Genomic DNA, 17,970 nt, shown 5'->3' on the forward strand with positions numbered 1-17,970 from the left:
GTGGACATTGTGACAGTCTGTGGACATGGTGCCAGTCTGGATACATTGTGACAGTGTGAGGACATTGTGACAGTCTGTGGACATTGTGATAGTCTGTGGACATTGTGACAGTCTGAGAACATTGTGACAGTCTGGATACATTGTGACAGTCTGGATACATTATGACAGTCTGAGGACATTGTGACAGTCTGAGGACATTGTGACAGTCTGAGGACATTGTGACAGTCTGTGGACATTGTGACAGTCTGTGGACATGGTGCCAGTCTGGATACATTGTGACAGTCTGAGGACATTGTGACGGTCTGTGGACATTGTGACAGTCTGTGGACATTGTGACAGTCTGTGGACATTGTGACAGTCTGGATACATTGTGACAGTCTGGATACATTGTGACAGTCTGAGGACATTGTGACAGTCTGAGGACATTGTGACAGTCTGTGGACATTGTGACAGTCTGTGGACATGGTGCCAGTCTGGATACATTGTGACGGTCTGTGGACATTGTGACGGTCTGTGGACATTGTGACAGTCTGTGGACATTGTGACAGTCTGTGGACATGGTGCCAGTCTGGATACATTGTGAAAGTCTGAGGACATTGTGACAGTCTGTGGACATTGTGATAGTCTGTGGACATTGTGACAGTCTGAGAACATCGTGACAGTCTGGATACATTGTGACAGTCTGGATACATTGTGACAGTCTGAGGACATTGTGACAGTCTGAGGACATTGTGACAGTCTGAGGACATTGTGACAGTCTGTGGACATTGTGACAGTCTGAGGGCATTGTGACAGTCTGGATACATTGTGACAGTCTGGATATATTGTGACAGTCTGTGGGCATTGTGACAGTCTGTGGACATTGTGATAGTCTGTGGACATTGTGACAGTCTGAGAACATTGTGACAGTCTGGATACATTGTGACAGTCTGGATACATTGTGACAGTCTGAGGACATTGTGACAGTCTGAGGACATTGTGACAGTCTGTGGACATTGTGACAGTCTGTGGACATGGTGCCAGTCTGGATACATTGTGACAGTCTGAGGACATTGTGACAGTCTGTGGACATTGTGATAGTCTGTGGACATTGTGACAGTCTGAGAACATTGTGACAGTCTGGATACATTGTGACAGTCTGGATACATTGTGACAGTCTGAGGACATTGTGACAGTCTGAGGACATTGTGACAGTCTGAGGACATTGTGACAGTCTGTGGACATTGTGACAGTCTGTGGACATGGTGCCAGTCTGGATACATTGTGACAGTCTGAGGACATTGTGACGGTCTGTGGACATTGTGACAGTCTGTGGACAATGTGACAGTCTGTGGACATTGTGACAGTCTGGATACATTGTGACAGTCTGGATACATTGTGACAGTCTGAGGACATTGTGACAGTCAGAGGACATTGTGACAGACTGTGGACATTGTGACAGTCTGTGGACATGGTGCCAGTCTGGATACATTGTGACAGTCTGTGGACATTGTGACGGTCTGTGGACATTGTGACAGTCTGTGGACATTGTGACAGTCTGTGGACATGGTGCCAGTCTGGATACATTGTGACAGTGTGAGGACATTGTGACAGTCTGTGGACATTGTGATAGTCTGTGGACATTGTGACAGTCTGAGAACATCGTGACAGTCTGGATACATTGTGACAGTCTGGATACATTGTGACAGTCTGAGGACATTGTGACAGTCTGAGGACATTGTGACAGTCTGTGGACATTGTGACAGTCTGTGGACATGGTGCCAGTCTGGATACATTGTGACAGTCTGTGGACATTGTGACGGTCTGTGGACATTGTGACAGTCTGTGGACATTGTGACAGTCTGAGGACATTGTGACAGTCTGAGGACATTGTGACAGTCTGTGGACATGGTGCCAGTCTGGATACATTGTGACAGTCTGTGGACATTGTGACGGTCTGTGGACATTATGACAGTCTGTGGACATTGTGACAGTCTGAGGACATTGTGACAGTCTGAGGACATTGTGACAGTCTGAGGACATTGTGACAGTCTGGAAACATGGTGCCAGTCTGGATACATTGTGACAGTCTGGATATATTGTGACAGTCTGGATACATTGTGACAGTCTGGATATATTGTGACAGTCTGTGGACATTGTGACGGTCTGTGGACATTGTGACGGTCTGTGGACATTGTGACAGTCTGAGGACATTGTGACTGTCTGGATATATTGTGACAGTCTGTGGGCATTGTGACAGTCTGTGGACATTGTGACAGTCTGTGGACATTGTGACAGTCTGAGGACATTGTGACAGTCTGGATACATTGTGACAGTCTGGGTGCATTGTGACAGTCTGTGGACATTGTGACAGTCTGGATACATTGTGACAGTCTGGATATATTGTGACAGTCTGAGGACATTGTGACAGTCTGTGGACATTGTGACAGTCTGTGGACATTGTGACAGTCTGAGAACATTGTGACAGTCTGGATACATTGTGACAGTCTGGATATATTGTGACAGTCTGAGGACATTGTGACAGTCTGTGGACATTGTGACAGTCTGGATACATTGTGACAGTCTGGAAATATTGTGACAGTCTGAGGACATTGTGACAGTCTGTGGACATTGTGACGGTCTGTGGACATTGTGACAGTCTGAGAACATTGTGACAGTCTGAGGACATTGTGACAGTCTGTGGGCATTGTGACAGTCTGGATATAATGTGACAGTCTGTGGGCATTGTGACAGTCTGGATACATTGTGACAGTCTGTGGACATTGTGACAGTCTGAGGACATTGTGACAGTCTGTGGACAGTGTGACAGTCTGGATACATTGTGACAGTCTGGATATATTGTGACAGTCTGTGGGCATTGTGACAGTCTGGATACATTGTGACAGTCTGTGGACATTGTGACAGTCTGTGGACACTGTGACAGTCTGGATACATTGTGACAGTCTGGATATATTGTGACAGTCTGTGGGCATTGTGACAGTCTGAGGACATTGTGACAGTCTGTGGACATTGTGATAGTCTGGATATATTGTGACAGTCTGTGGACATTGTGACAGTCTGTGGACATTGTGACAGTCTGTGGACATTGTGACAGTCTGGATACATTGTGACAGTCTGGATATATTGTGACAGTCAGTGGGCATTGTGACAGTCTGAGGACATTGTGACAGTCTGTGGACATTGTGATAGTCTGGATATATTGTGACAGTCTGTGGACATTGTGACGGTCTGTGGACATTGTGACAGTCTGTGGACATTGTGACAGTCTGAGGGCATTGTGACAGTCTGGATACATTGTGACAGTCTGGATATATTGTGACAGTCTGTGGGCATTGTGACAGTCTGTGGACATTGTGATAGTCTGTGGACATTGTGACAGTCTGAGAACATTGTGACAGTCTGGATACATTGTGACAGTCTGGATACATTGTGACAGTCTGAGGACATTGTGACAGTCTGAGGACATTGTGACAGTCTGAGGACATTGTGACAGTCTGTGGACATTGTGACAGTCTGTGGACATGGTGCCAGTCTGGATACATTGTGACAGTCTGAGGACATTGTGACAGTCTGTGGACATTGTGATAGTCTGTGGACATTGTGACAGTCTGAGAACATTGTGACAGTCTGGATACATTGTGACAGTCTGGATACATTATGACAGTCTGAGGACATTGTGACAGTCTGAGGACATTGTGACAGTCTGAGGACATTGTGACAGTCTGTGGACATTGTGACAGTCTGTGGACATGGTGCCAGTCTGGATACATTGTGACAGTCTGAGGACATTGTGACGGTCTGTGGACATTGTGACAGTCTGTGGACATTGTGACAGTCTGTGGACATTGTGACAGTCTGGATACATTGTGACAGTCTGGATACATTGTGACAGTCTGAGGACATTGTGACAGTCTGAGGACATTGTGACAGTCTGTGGACATTGTGACAGTCTGTGGACATGGTGCCAGTCTGGATACATTGTGACGGTCTGTGGACATTGTGACGGTCTGTGGACATTGTGACAGTCTGTGGACATTGTGACAGTCTGTGGACATGGTGCCAGTCTGGATACATTGTGACAGTCTGAGGACATTGTGACAGTCTGTGGACATTGTGATAGTCTGTGGACATTGTGACAGTCTGAGAACATCGTGACAGTCTGGATACATTGTGACAGTCTGGATACATTGTGACAGTCTGAGGACATTGTGACAGTCTGAGGACATTGTGACAGTCTGAGGACATTGTGACAGTCTGTGGACATTGTGACAGTCTGAGGGCATTGTGACAGTCTGGATACATTGTGACAGTCTGGATATATTGTGACAGTCTGTGGGCATTGTGACAGTCTGTGGACATTGTGATAGTCTGTGGACATTGTGACAGTCTGAGAACATTGTGACAGTCTGGATACATTGTGACAGTCTGGATACATTGTGACAGTCTGAGGACATTGTGACAGTCTGAGGACATTGTGACAGTCTGTGGACATTGTGACAGTCTGTGGACATGGTGCCAGTCTGGATACATTGTGACAGTCTGAGGACATTGTGACAGTCTGTGGACATTGTGATAGTCTGTGGACATTGTGACAGTCTGAGAACATTGTGACAGTCTGGATACATTGTGACAGTCTGGATACATTGTGACAGTCTGAGGACATTGTGACAGTCTGAGGACATTGTGACAGTCTGAGGACATTGTGACAGTCTGTGGACATTGTGACAGTCTGTGGACATGGTGCCAGTCTGGATACATTGTGACAGTCTGAGGACATTGTGACGGTCTGTGGACATTGTGACAGTCTGTGGACAATGTGACAGTCTGTGGACATTGTGACAGTCTGGATACATTGTGACAGTCTGGATACATTGTGACAGTCTGAGGACATTGTGACAGTCAGAGGACATTGTGACAGACTGTGGACATTGTGACAGTCTGTGGACATGGTGCCAGTCTGGATACATTGTGACAGTCTGTGGACATTGTGACGGTCTGTGGACATTGTGACAGTCTGTGGACATTGTGACAGTCTGTGGACATGGTGCCAGTCTGGATACATTGTGACAGTGTGAGGACATTGTGACAGTCTGTGGACATTGTGATAGTCTGTGGACATTGTGACAGTCTGAGAACATCGTGACAGTCTGGATACATTGTGACAGTCTGGATACATTGTGACAGTCTGAGGACATTGTGACAGTCTGAGGACATAGTGACAGTCTGTGGACATTGTGACAGTCTGTGGACATGGTGCCAGTCTGGATACATTGTGACAGTCTGTGGACATTGTGACGGTCTGTGGACATTGTGACAGTCTGTGGACATTGTGACAGTCTGAGGACATTGTGACAGTCTGAGGACATTGTGACAGTCTGTGGACATGGTGCCAGTCTGGATACATTGTGACAGTCTGTGGACATTGTGACGGTCTGTGGACATTATGACAGTCTGTGGACATTGTGACAGTCTGAGGACATTGTGACAGTCTGAGGACATTGTGACAGTCTGAGGACATTGTGACAGTCTGGAAACATGGTGCCAGTCTGGATACATTGTGACAGTCTGGATATATTGTGACAGTCTGGATACATTGTCACAGTCTGGATATATTGTGACAGTCTGTGGACATTTTGACGGTCTGTGGACATTGTGACGGTCTGTGGACATTGTGACAGTCTGAGGACATTGTGACTGTCTGGATATATTGTGACAGTCTGTGGGCATTGTGACAGTCTGTGGACATTGTGACAGTCTGTGGACATTGTGACAGTCTGAGGACATTGTGACAGTCTGGATACATTGTGACAGTCTGGGTGCATTGTGACAGTCTGTGGACATTGTGATAGTCTGTGGGCATTGTGACAGTCTGGATATGTTGTGACAGTCTGTGGACATTGTGACAGTCTGTGGACATTGTGACAGTCTGTGGACATTGTGACAGTCTGGATATGTTGTGACAGTCTGTGGGCATTGGGACAGTCTGTGGACATTGTGACAGTCTGTGGGCATTGTGACAGTCTGAGGACATTGTGACAGTCTGAGGACATTGTGACAGTCTGGATACATTGTGACAGTCTGGATATGTTGTGACAGTCTGTGGGCATTGTGACAGTCTGAGGACATTGTGACAGTCTGGATACATTGTGACAGTCTGGATATGTTGTGACAGTCTGAGGACATTGTGACAGTCTGGATACATTGTGACAGTCTGGATATGTTGTGACAGTCTGTGGACATTGTGACAGTCTGTGGGCATTGTGACAGTCTGAGGACATTGTGACAGTCTGTGGACATTGTGACAGTCTGTGGACATTGTGACAGTCTGTGGATATTGTGACAGTCTGAGGACAGTGTGACAGTCTGGAAACATTGTGACAGTCTGGATATATTGTGACAGTCTGAGGACATTGTGACAGTCTGTGGACATTGTGACAGTCTGTGGACATTGTGACAGTCTGGATACATTATGACAGTCTGGATATATTGTGACAGTCTGTGGACATTGTGACGGTCTGTGGACATTGTGACAGTCTGTGGACATTGTGACAGTCTGAGGGCATTGTGACAGTCTGGATACATTGTGACAGTCTGGATACATTGTGACAGTCTGAGGACATTGTGACAGTCTGTGGACATTGTGACGGTCTGTGGACATTGTGACGGTCTGTGGACAGTGTGACAGTCTAAGAACATTGTGACAGTCTGGATACATTGTGACAGTCTGGATACATTGTGACAGAATGAGGACATTGTGACAGTCTGTGGACATTGTGACGGTCTGTGGTCATTGTGACGGTCTGTGGACAGTGTGACAGTCTAAGAACATTGTGACAGTCTGGATACATTGTGACAGTCTGGATACATTGTGACAGAATGAGGACATTGTGACAGTCTGGATACATTGTGACAGTCTGAGGACATTGTGACAGTCTGTGGACATTGTGACAGTCTGTGGACATTGTGACAGTCTGTGGACATTGTGACGGTCTGTGGTCATCGTGACGGTCTGTGGACAGTGTGACAGTCTAAGAACATTGTGACAGTCTGGATACATTGTGACAGTCTGGATACATTGTGACAGAATGAGGACATTTTGACAGTCTGTGGACATTGTGACAGTCTGAGGACATTGTGTCAGCCTGAGGACATTGTGACAGTCTGTGGACATTGTGACAGTCTGTGGACATTGTGACAGTCTGAGGACATTGTGACAGTCTGAGGACATTGTGACAGTCTGTGGACATTGTGACAGTCTGAGGACATTGTGACAGTCTGTGGACATTGTGTCAGCCTGAGGACATTGTGACAGTCTGTGGACATTGTGACAGTCTGTGGACATTGTGACAGTCTGAGGACATTGTGACAGTCTGAGGACATTGTGACAGTCTGTGGACATTGTGACAGTCTGAGGACATTGTGACAGTCTGTGGACATTGTGACAGTCTGTGGACATTGTGACAGTCTGAGGACATTGTGACAGTCTGAGGACATTGTGACAGTCTGTGGACATTGTGACAGTCTGAGGACATTGTGACAGTCTGAGGACATTGTGACAGTCCGGATATGTTGTGACAGTCTGTGGGCATTGTGACAGTCTGAGGACATTGTGACAGTCTGGATACATTGTGACAGTCTGAATATGTTGTGACAGTCTGAGGACATTGTGACAGTCTGGATACATTGTGACAGTCTGGATATGTTGTGACATTCTGTGGACATTGTGACAGTCTGTGGGCATTGTGACAGTCTGAGGACATTGTGACAGTCTGTGGACATTGTGACAGTCTGTGGACATTGTGACAGTCTGAGAACATTGTGACAGTCTGGATACATTCTGACAGTCTGGATACATTGTGACTGTCTGAGGACTTTGTGACAGTCTGAGGACATTGTGACAGTCTGTGGACATGGTGCTAGTCTGGATACATTGTGACAGTCTGAGGACATTGTGACAGTCTGAGGACATTGTGACAGTCTGAGGACATTGTGACAGTCTGAGGACATTGTGACAGTCTGTGGACATTGTGACAGTCTGTGGATATTGTGACAGTCTGAGGACAGTGTGACAGTCTGGAAACATTGTGACAGTCTGGATATATTGTGACAGTCTGAGGACATTGTGACAGTCTGTGGACATTGTGACAGTCTGTGGACATTGTGACAGTCTGGATACATTATGACAGTCTGGATATATTGTGACAGTCTGTGGACATTGTGACGGTCTGTGGACATTGTGACAGTCTGTGGACATTGTGACAGTCTGAGGGCATTGTGACAGTCTGGATACATTGTGACAGTCTGGATACATTGTGACAGTCTGAGGACATTGTGACAGTCTGTGGACATTGTGACAGTCTGTGGACATTGTGACAGTCTGTGGACATTGTGACGGCCTGTGGACATTGTGACGGTCTGTGGACAGTGTGACAGTCTAAGAACATTGTGACAGTCTAAGAACATTGTGACAGTCTGGATACATTGTGACAGTCTGGATACATTGTGACAGAATGAGGACATTGTGACAGTCTGTGGACATTGTGACAGTCTGAGGACATTGTGTCAGCCTGAGGACATTGTGATAGTCTGTGGACATTGTGACAGTCTGTGGACATTGTGACAGTCTGAGGACATTGTGACAGTCTGTGGACATTGTGACAGTCTGAGGACATTGTGACAGTCTGTGGACATTGTGTCAGCCTGAGGACATTGTGACAGTCTGTGGACATTGTGACAGTCTGTGGACATTGTGACAGTCTGAGGACATTGTGACAGTCTGAGGACATTGTGACAGTCTGTGGACATTGTGACAGTCTGAGGACATTGTGACAGTCTGTGGACATTGTGACAGTCTGTGGACATTGTGACAGTCTGAGGACATTGTGACAGTCTGAGGACATTGTGACAGTCTGTGGACATTGTGACAGTCTGAGGACATTGTGACAGTCTGAGGACATTGTGACAGTCTGAGGACATTGTGACAGTCTGGATACATTGTGCCAGTCTGGATATATTGTGACAGTCTGTGGGCATTGTGGCAGTCTGTGGACATTGTGATAGTCTGAGGACATTGTGACAGTCTGAGGACATTGTGACAGTCTGAGGACATTGTGACAGTCTGTGGACATTGTGACAGTCTGAGGACATTGTGACAGTCTGAGGACATTGTGACAGTCTGGATACATTGTGACAGTCTGGATATATTGTGACAGTCTGAGGACATTGTGACAGTCTGTGGACATTGTGACAGTCTGTGGACATTGTGATGGTCTGTGGACATTGTGACAGTCTAAGGACATTGTGACAGTCTGTGGACATTGTGACAGTCTGGATACATTGTGACGGTCTGTGGACATTGTGACAGTCTGTGGACATTGTGACAGTCTGTGGACATTGTGACAGTCTGGATACATTGTGACAGTCTGATATATTGTGACAGTCTGTGGACATTGTGACAGTCTGTGGACATTGTGACGGTCTGTGGACATTGTGACGGTCTGTGGACAGTGTGACAGTCTGAGGACATTGTGACAGTCTGTGGACATTGTGACAGTCTGAGAACATTGTGACAGTCTGGATACATTGTGACAGTCTGGATATATTGTGACAGTCTGTGGACATTGTGACAGTCTGTGGACATTGTGACAGTCTGAGAACATTGTGACAGTCTGGATACATTGTGACAGTCTGGATACATTGTGACAGTCTGTGGACATTGTGACAGTCTGTGGACTGTGTGACAGTCTGTGGACAGTGTGACAGTCTGTGGACAGTGTGACAGTCTGTGGACATTGTGACAGTCTGGATACATTGTGACAGTCTGTGGACATTGTGACAGTCTGTGGACAGTGTGAAAGTCTGTGGACATTGTGAAAGTCTGTGGACAGTGTTACAGTCTGTGGACATTGTGACAGTCTGGATACACTGTGACATTCTGTGGACACTCTGTCAGTCTGAGATGATCAAGGACATGACTTAAATGAGGGTCTATCTATTTAAATATTACCCAGTTTTGTAAGATGACTGAATAGTGTCACTGTCTCCCCCACACATAGCAAAGATATTTCATACCAGATGTCGGTTACAGGTGAGACTGGCGTCTGATTCACGATCTCTGGCGAGACGTATTCCGGAGTTCCAAACCGACAGTACTGTGGTGTGTCCGGTCTGGCTATTTGAGCGTTCCCGAGGTCGCAGATCCGGACATTCTCACTGGCCGAGTCAGCCATGAGGATATTGTCTGGCTGGAAGGAGAAAGGAAGAGAAATAATCAAATCTTACTGCACATGAGGAGGCAATTCATCCCATCGTGTCTGTCCTGGAGTCCCACTCCTCCTGCACTTTCCCCACAGCCTGTTCATCTTTCCCCTTCAAGTATCTACCTAAATCCAATTGGAAAATTGCGATTAACTTCTGTTTCCTTTCAGGCAACGCCTTCCAGACCACAACAACGCTCTGTGAAAAAGAAATTCTTCTCATCCCCCCCTCTCTCCCTCAGAATACAGGAGGGAGATCGAGAACCTAGTGGAGTGGTTTAGCGACAACAATCTCTCCCTCAATACCAGCAAAACTAAAGAGCTGGTCATTGACTTCAGGAAGCAAAGTAGTGAGAGGCAGCACGGTTTTGTGAAGGGGAGGTCGTGTCTCACTAACTTGATAGAGTTTTTCGAGGAGGTCACTAAGATGAGTGATGCAGGTAGGGCAGTGGATGTTGTCTATATGGACTTCAGTAAGGCCTTTGAAAAGGTCCCTCATGTTAGACTGGTACAAAAGGTGAAGTCACACGGGATCAGGGGTGAGCTGGCAAGATGGATACAGAACTGGCTAGGTCACAGAAGGCAGAGAGTGGCAATGGAAGGATGCTTTTCTAATTGGAGGGCTGTGACCAGTGGTGTTCCACAGGGATCAGTGCTGGGACCTTTGCTGTTTGTAGTATATATAAATGATTTGGAGGAAAATGTAACTGGCCTGATTAGTAAGTTTGCAGACGACACAAAGGTTGGTGGAATTGCGGATAGCGATGAGGACTGTCAGAGGAAACAGCAGGATTTAGATTGTTTGGAAATTTGGGCGGAGAGATGGCAGATGGAGTTTAATCCGGACAAATGTGAGGTAATGCATTTTGGAAGGTCTAATGCAGGCAGGGAATATACAGTGAATGGTAGAACCCTCAAGAGTATTGAAAGTCAAAGGGATCTAGGAGTACAGGTCCACAGGTCACTGAAAGGGGCAACACAGGTGGAGAAGGTAGTCAAGAAGGCATACGGCATGCTTGCCTTCATTGGCTGGGGCATTGAGTATAAAAATTGGCAAGTCATGTTGCAGCTATATAAAACCTTAGTTAGGCCACACTTGGAGTATAGTGTTCAATTCTGGTCGCCACACTACCAGAAGGATGTGGAGGCTTTAGAGAGGGTGCAGAAGAGATTTACCAGAATGTTGCCTGGTATGGAGGGCATTAGCTATGAGGAGCGGTTGAATAAACTCGGTTTGTTCTCACTGGAACGAAGGAGGTTGAGGGGCGACCTGATAGAGGTCTACAAAATTATGAGGGGCATAGACAGAGTGGATAGTCAGAGGCTTTTCCCCAGGGTAGAGGGGTCAATTACTAGGGGGCATAGGTTTAAGGTGAGAGGGGCAAGGTTTAGAGTAGATGTACGAGGCAAGTTTTTTACGCAGAGGGTAGTGGGTGCCTGGAACTCGCTACGGGAGGAGGTGGTGGAAGCAGGGACGATAGTGACATTTAAGGGGCATCTTGACAAATACATGAATAGGATGGGAATAGAGGGATACGGACCCAGGAAGTGTAGAAGATTGTAGTTTAGTCGGGTAGCATGGTCGGCACGGGCTTGGAGGGCCGAAGGGCCTGTTCCTGTGCTGTACATTTCTTTGTTCTTTGTTCTTTGCGCACACACTCCTGTCAGCATCAATGGGGCTGAGGTGGAGATGGTTAGCAGCTTCAAATTCCTCGGGGTGCACATCACCAAAAATCTATCCTGGTCCACCCACGTCGACGCTACCACCAAGAAAGCACAACAGCGCCTATACTTCCTCAGGAAACGAAGGAGATTCGGCATGTCCACATTAACTCTTACCAATTTTTACAGATGCACCATAGAAAGCATCCTATCGGGCTGCAACACAGCCTGGTATGGCAACTGCTCGGCCCAGGACCGCAAGAAACTTCAGAGAGTCGTGAACACCGCCCAGTCCATCACACGAACCTGCCTCCCATCCATTGACTCCATCTACACCTCCCGCTGCCTGGGGAAAGCGGGCAGCATAATCAAAGACCCCTCCCACCCGGCTTACTCACTCTTCCAACTTCTTCCATCGGGCAGGAGATACAGAAGTCTGAAAACACGCACGAACAGACTCAAAAACAGCTTCTTCCCCACTGTCACCAGACTCCTAAACGACCCTCTTATGGACTGACCTCATTAACACTACACCCCTGTATGCTTCATCCAATGCCAGTGCTTATGTAGTTACATTGTGTACCTTGTGTTGCCCTATTATGTATTTTCTTTTATTCCCTTTTCTTCTCATGTACTTAATGATCTGTTGAGCGGCTCGCAGAAAAATACTTTTCACTGTCCCTCGGTACACGTGACAATGAGCAAAATCCAAAATCTGTCTCTTTCCCCAATTACCTTCGATCACACTTGAGATGGTGCGGGATGCCTGGGTACAACATCCTACCCAGTGAGGGTAGCGCGGTGTAGATTAACCAGAAACACACTGGGGTTCGAGATGGAAGGTTTACACAATCTACGATTGTACTCCAAGAAATTTAGAAAATCAAGGGGGCGGGGCGATGATTAATGTCTCAGGGAGCGTGGGACTAGAGGGCGAAATGAGGAACCGCTTTGACACTGAAAGGGTGGGGGAAGTTTGGAACTCTCTTCCACAAGCGGCAATTGATGCTGGGTCAGTTGTTAATTTTAAATCTAAGATTGATAGATTATTGCGACCCAAAGGTAATTAATAATCATTCAGCCCATCGAGTCTACGCCAACCCTCCGAAAGAGTACACGACCGAGGCCTCCTTTCTCGCCCTATCCCCATTCTAGACATTATTGCAATGCCCCTAACTGCCCTCCACATTCCAGACATTATTCCAATGCCCCTCTACATTTGATCCTCCAAAGCTTTGCTGCTTGCGTCCTTACTCGCACCAAGTCCCATTCACCCATCAGCTTCTCTGTTCGCTGAACTACACTGGGCCCTGGTTGCCAAGATGGGGAGATGCTGCGTTGGACTGGGGTGAGCACAGTAGGAAGTCTTACAACACCAGGTTAAAGTCCAACAGGTTTGTTTCGATGTCACTAGCTTTCGGAGCGCTGCTCCTTCCTCAGGTGAGCAGCGCTCCGAAAGCTAGTGACATCGAAACAAACCTGTTGGACTTTAACCTGGTGTTGTCAGACTTCTTACTGGGGTCCTGGTTAAGTACCATCTCAGTTTTAAAATTCCCATCCTTGTTTCCAAACCCCTCCATGATCTCGCCCCTCCCTATCTCTGTAACCTCTTCCAGTCCCACAGCCCTCAGAGATCTCTACGCACCTCGAACACTGATCTTGGAGAATCCCTCATTTTAATTGCCCCACCAATGGCGGCTGTGTCCTCAGCTGCCTGGACCCCAAGCTGTGGGATTCATTCCCTAAACCTGTCTCGCTCCCACTGTAACATGTTCCTACAAAGCAACGTCGTTGATCAAGTTTCTGGTCTTCTGCCCAGCCACCTAATGCGACTCAGAGTCTATTGTGCTTCATCACCCTGGTGTCAATGGTGTGAGCTGAGTGTTTGCAGTGTGCCAGCCACAGACGGTGGGGAGTTTCTGTGGGTGCAGTGAACAGGTTCAGAGATTGTGAATGACTGACTAAGTTGAGAACACAGCAGCGTCTATAGGTGGTGCAGGAGACGGCACAGCTACAAGGGGCAGCCCTGCACCGTGCACACTAACCCCTGAGACTGCAAGAGAACCACAAGGTCAGTAATGTTCTGGGTCATTCAGTCTATAAATATGCGTAACTGGGTTAATGCATTTTCTTAAACTCGTGGATGAACTAATTTCACACCAACATTTACAAATGATTTCAGGAACATGTTTGCATTCCCTGGGATAATTTCAGCAGGAGTGGGATGGACAGATACAGAGAGAGAGAGACAGAGGGGGGCAAGGAAAAGACAGAGAGAGATGGACAGTCAGTTAGTGAGAGAAAGTCACAAAGAGAGAGGCAGAAACAGAAAGACTGACGGAAAGGTACAAACAGGCAAAAAAGAAAGAGACAGACAGAGAAAGATGGAAAAAGAAACACGAGGAGACAGAAAGACAGAGTGGGACAAACAGAAAGGAAGACACAGAGAAGGGCAAGGATAGAAGGCAGGATTGAAACAGCCAAGCAGAGGAGACTGGCAGGGTATTGAAGAGAGGTGCATGTGGGGGGGGGGAGCATTGGGGGGGGGCTTGAGGCAGGGTTGGAAGAGAGGCGGGGGGGGGGGGTGAGAGGCAGGAGAGAGGCAGGGGGTGGGAAAGAGGCAGGTGATGGGACAGAGGTAGCAGGTGGGAGACAGGCAAGGGGATGAGGAAGGCGCAGTGGGGACAAGAAAGAAGCAGGCGGTGGGAAACGAGGTAGGGGAATGTTATATTCTTGTACAGAGACAATTACTGAGTCAGCGTACTAAAGAACATCTAGGTCAAGACTAATAATTTTATTATAGTCTAATAAAGTTTGGGTAAGAAACCAATGGTATAAAACTGGAACTAATACAAACACTTTTTAAAAAAATTTCGAGTACCCAATTCATTTTTTCCAATTAAGGGGCAACTTAGCGCGGCCAATCCACCTACCCTGCACATCTTTGGGTTATGGGGGTGAAACCCACGCAAACACGGGGAGAATGTACAAACTCCACGAGGACAGTGACCCAGAGCCGGGATTGAACCTGGGGCCTCGGTGCCGTGAGGCAGTACTGCTAACCCACTGCGCCACCGTGCTGCCCTGGAACTAACACAAACATGACTGACCATGATGGTTTCGCCTCAAGACATCCCCGAGGATACAATGTCACCTGTTACTACTTGCCTGACACCTACTGGTCGGAGGCTATACATATTTACACATACACTTATTAATGCATATCACTACATCCTCTTTCCTTGAGATTTTGATGAAAACATATAATAAATTATGTCAGTAAATATTACATATGATATGTATAACAATGTATTTTACATCCTGTACAGTTGGATTGTCCATTCACAGATCCAACCGTTCCGGTTTCTTTCGGTTTCTTGTTGATTGTCTCAACTTTGGTAAATCTGGTGAATGTGTGTGATAGTTCTGAACTTCTGGAGGTACATCTACTCTGATTGTATCATTGTTCTGACATCATTATATACATTGACATTTAACTTGTTCACTGCTTGTAACGGTTTCGATGAATGTAAACTTTCATATACATCCTCGCCTTGCTGTTCAGCAACAGGTTCTTTCACTTTTAGGAGTGCTCGTCTATTCCTCCGTAAAACCCGTCCTTGTTCAGGTATCACAGTACAGGATCTTGCACCTGTTTCCTGCAATACCTGAGCACGTTTTGACCAGCCATCAGGGTCCTCCACTCTCACCGTGTCATTTGGTTTCAAAGGTTTCAGATTCCTGGTAGACTTGTCATAATATTCCGTCTCCTGAGGTTCCATTTGGTCTCTCACCTTCTCATTCAGTCTTTGCTTGCTAAGGCGTGGCAGAGCTCTTCGTAGTTTCCGATTCATCAACATTGCAGCTGGCGATAAACCACAACTTAATGGAGTTGTTCGATAGCTTAGCAATGTGAAATGTGGATCATCTATACTGTCATAACTTTCTTCTGTAACTGCGTGACTATCTGTACCCTGTATTCAGCTTTGCCATTTGACTGTGGGCATCATCGACTTGACGTTACAATCATACTGCCAAGCAAATTCCTGCCATTCTTTACTGTCACTCATTACTAACTCAGGCATTCCATGTTGTGCAAACGTTGCTTTTGTGTGCATGGTTACACAATTTGCTGATGAGCTCGATAATTGTGCTATCTCTGGATAATTTGAGTAATAATCTACCACTGCCAAATATTTTTTACCATCAAGATAGAATTATTTCTCCCAAACTTTTGCCAAGAAACTAACAAAATTTCACCTATTTTCATAAGTTCCTTTGTTTGTCGATATTGATATCGTTGACAAGAATTACACTTTTGGTTCAGTATGTCTTTGTTTATTTTTCACCAAGGTGACCCTCATGAATCTTTTGCAGCAACTCGATGCGCAGAGATTGTGGCAAAGGTTAGTGGGAGACTAGAGGACTGGGAAAACTTTAGGGGGCAACAGAAAGCTACTAAAAAACCTATAAAGAAGAGCAAGATAGATTGTGAGAGTAAACTTGCTCAGAATATAAAAAGATAGTAAAAGTTTCTACAAATATATAAAACAAAAAAGAGCATCTAAGGTAAATATTGGTCCTTTAGAGGATGAGAAGGGAGATTTAATAATGGGAGATGAGGAAATGGCTGAGGAACTGAACAGGTTTTTTGGGTCGGTCTTCACAGTGGAAGACACAAATAACATGCCAGTGCCTGATGGAAATGAGGCTATGGCAGCTGAGGACCTTGACAGGATTGTTATCACCAAGGAGGTAGTGATTGGCCAGCTAATGGGGCTAAAGGTAGACAGGTCTCCTGGACCTGATGGAATGCATCCCAGAGTGCTAAAAGAGATGGCTAGGGAAATTGCAAATGCATTGGGCAGCACGGTAGCATTGTGGATAGCACAATTGCTTCACAGCTCCAGGGTCCCAAGTTCGATTCCCGGCTTGGGTCACTGTCTGTGCGGAGTCTGCACATCCTCCCCGTGTGTGCGTGGGTTTCCTCCGGGTGCTCCGGTTTCCTCCCACAGTCCAAAGATGTGCAGGTTAGATGGATTGGCCATGATAAATTGCCCTTAGTGTCCAAAATTGCCCTTAGTGTTGGGTGGGGTTACTGGGTTATGGGGATAGGGTAGGGCACTCTAGCCCGAAACACTCTTTTTCTCTTTGTGCGTAACGACATTCAGATTCTGTCATAGATCTTGAAGCAGACCCTCCTGGTTTCCAATCACTACCACCTTCCTGTTGTAGCAATACTGCACCTAGGCCATCCTTCGGTGTATTTGTTGAAACCTTGGTATTTTTTTGTCGGATCGAAAAATGTTAATACTGATGTGGTCGTTCGTGCTTTCTTTAGTGTGATCCATTCTTGGTCATGTTGTTCAGTCCAAGTGAACTTATTCACTTTCTTCAGGATATCTCTAAGACATGCAGTCCTTGCTGAGAGATTTGGTATGAACTTTCCAATGAAGTTGATCATGCCCTGTCCAATTAGTACTCCCTTTCTACCTGTAGGTCGAGGCATATTTATGATGGCTTGTATCTTCATGTCATCAGGCTCTATTTCTTGACCAGATATTCCGTCTCCTTGAAACGTTATTTCCTTCACACCAAACTGACATAGATTATCATAGAATTTACAGTGCAGAAGGAGGCCATTCAGCCCATCGAGTCTGCACAGGCTCTTGGAAAGAGCACCCTACCCAAGGTCAACACCTCCACCCGATCCCCATAACCCAGTAACCCCGCCCAACACTAAGGGCAATTTTGGACACTAAGGGCAATTTATCATGGCCAATCCACCTAACCTGCACATCTTTGGACTGTGGGAGGAAACCGGAGCACCCGGAGGAAACCCACGCACACACGGGGAGGATGTACAGACTCCGCACAGACAGTGACCCAAGCCGGAATCGAACCTGGGACCCTGGAGCTGTGAAGCAATTGTGCTATCCACAAGGCTACCATGCTGCCCCAATGTGGCAGCATGACATGTGGCCTTCTGGAGCCGTCGCCCATTTCTTCTGATATTTTGCAATACCCTGTAGTGAGAGTACCTTTAAGAAAT

At 46.5% G+C, this 17,970-nt stretch overlaps 1 protein-coding gene across 7 annotated transcripts in view; it reads right to left on the reverse strand.

Annotated features, from left to right (window-relative positions):
• The window catches only part of spega (striated muscle enriched protein kinase a), a 1,182,457-nt gene that overhangs the window by 149,346 nt on the left and 1,015,141 nt on the right, over positions 1 to 17,970 (reverse strand). For all 7 annotated transcript variants that reach the window (XM_072468701.1, XM_072468720.1, XM_072468711.1 and 4 more), the window contains one exon: positions 10,072 to 10,244. In XM_072468701.1, coding sequence (XP_072324802.1) covers positions 10,072 to 10,244 — 173 coding nt within the window. The remainder of the gene's footprint in view (positions 1 to 10,071; positions 10,245 to 17,970) is intronic.

The sequence above is a fragment of the Scyliorhinus torazame genome, chromosome 2 (genome assembly GCF_047496885.1).
Source record: "Scyliorhinus torazame isolate Kashiwa2021f chromosome 2, sScyTor2.1, whole genome shotgun sequence".
Taxonomy (NCBI): Eukaryota; Metazoa; Chordata; class Chondrichthyes; order Carcharhiniformes; family Scyliorhinidae; genus Scyliorhinus; species Scyliorhinus torazame.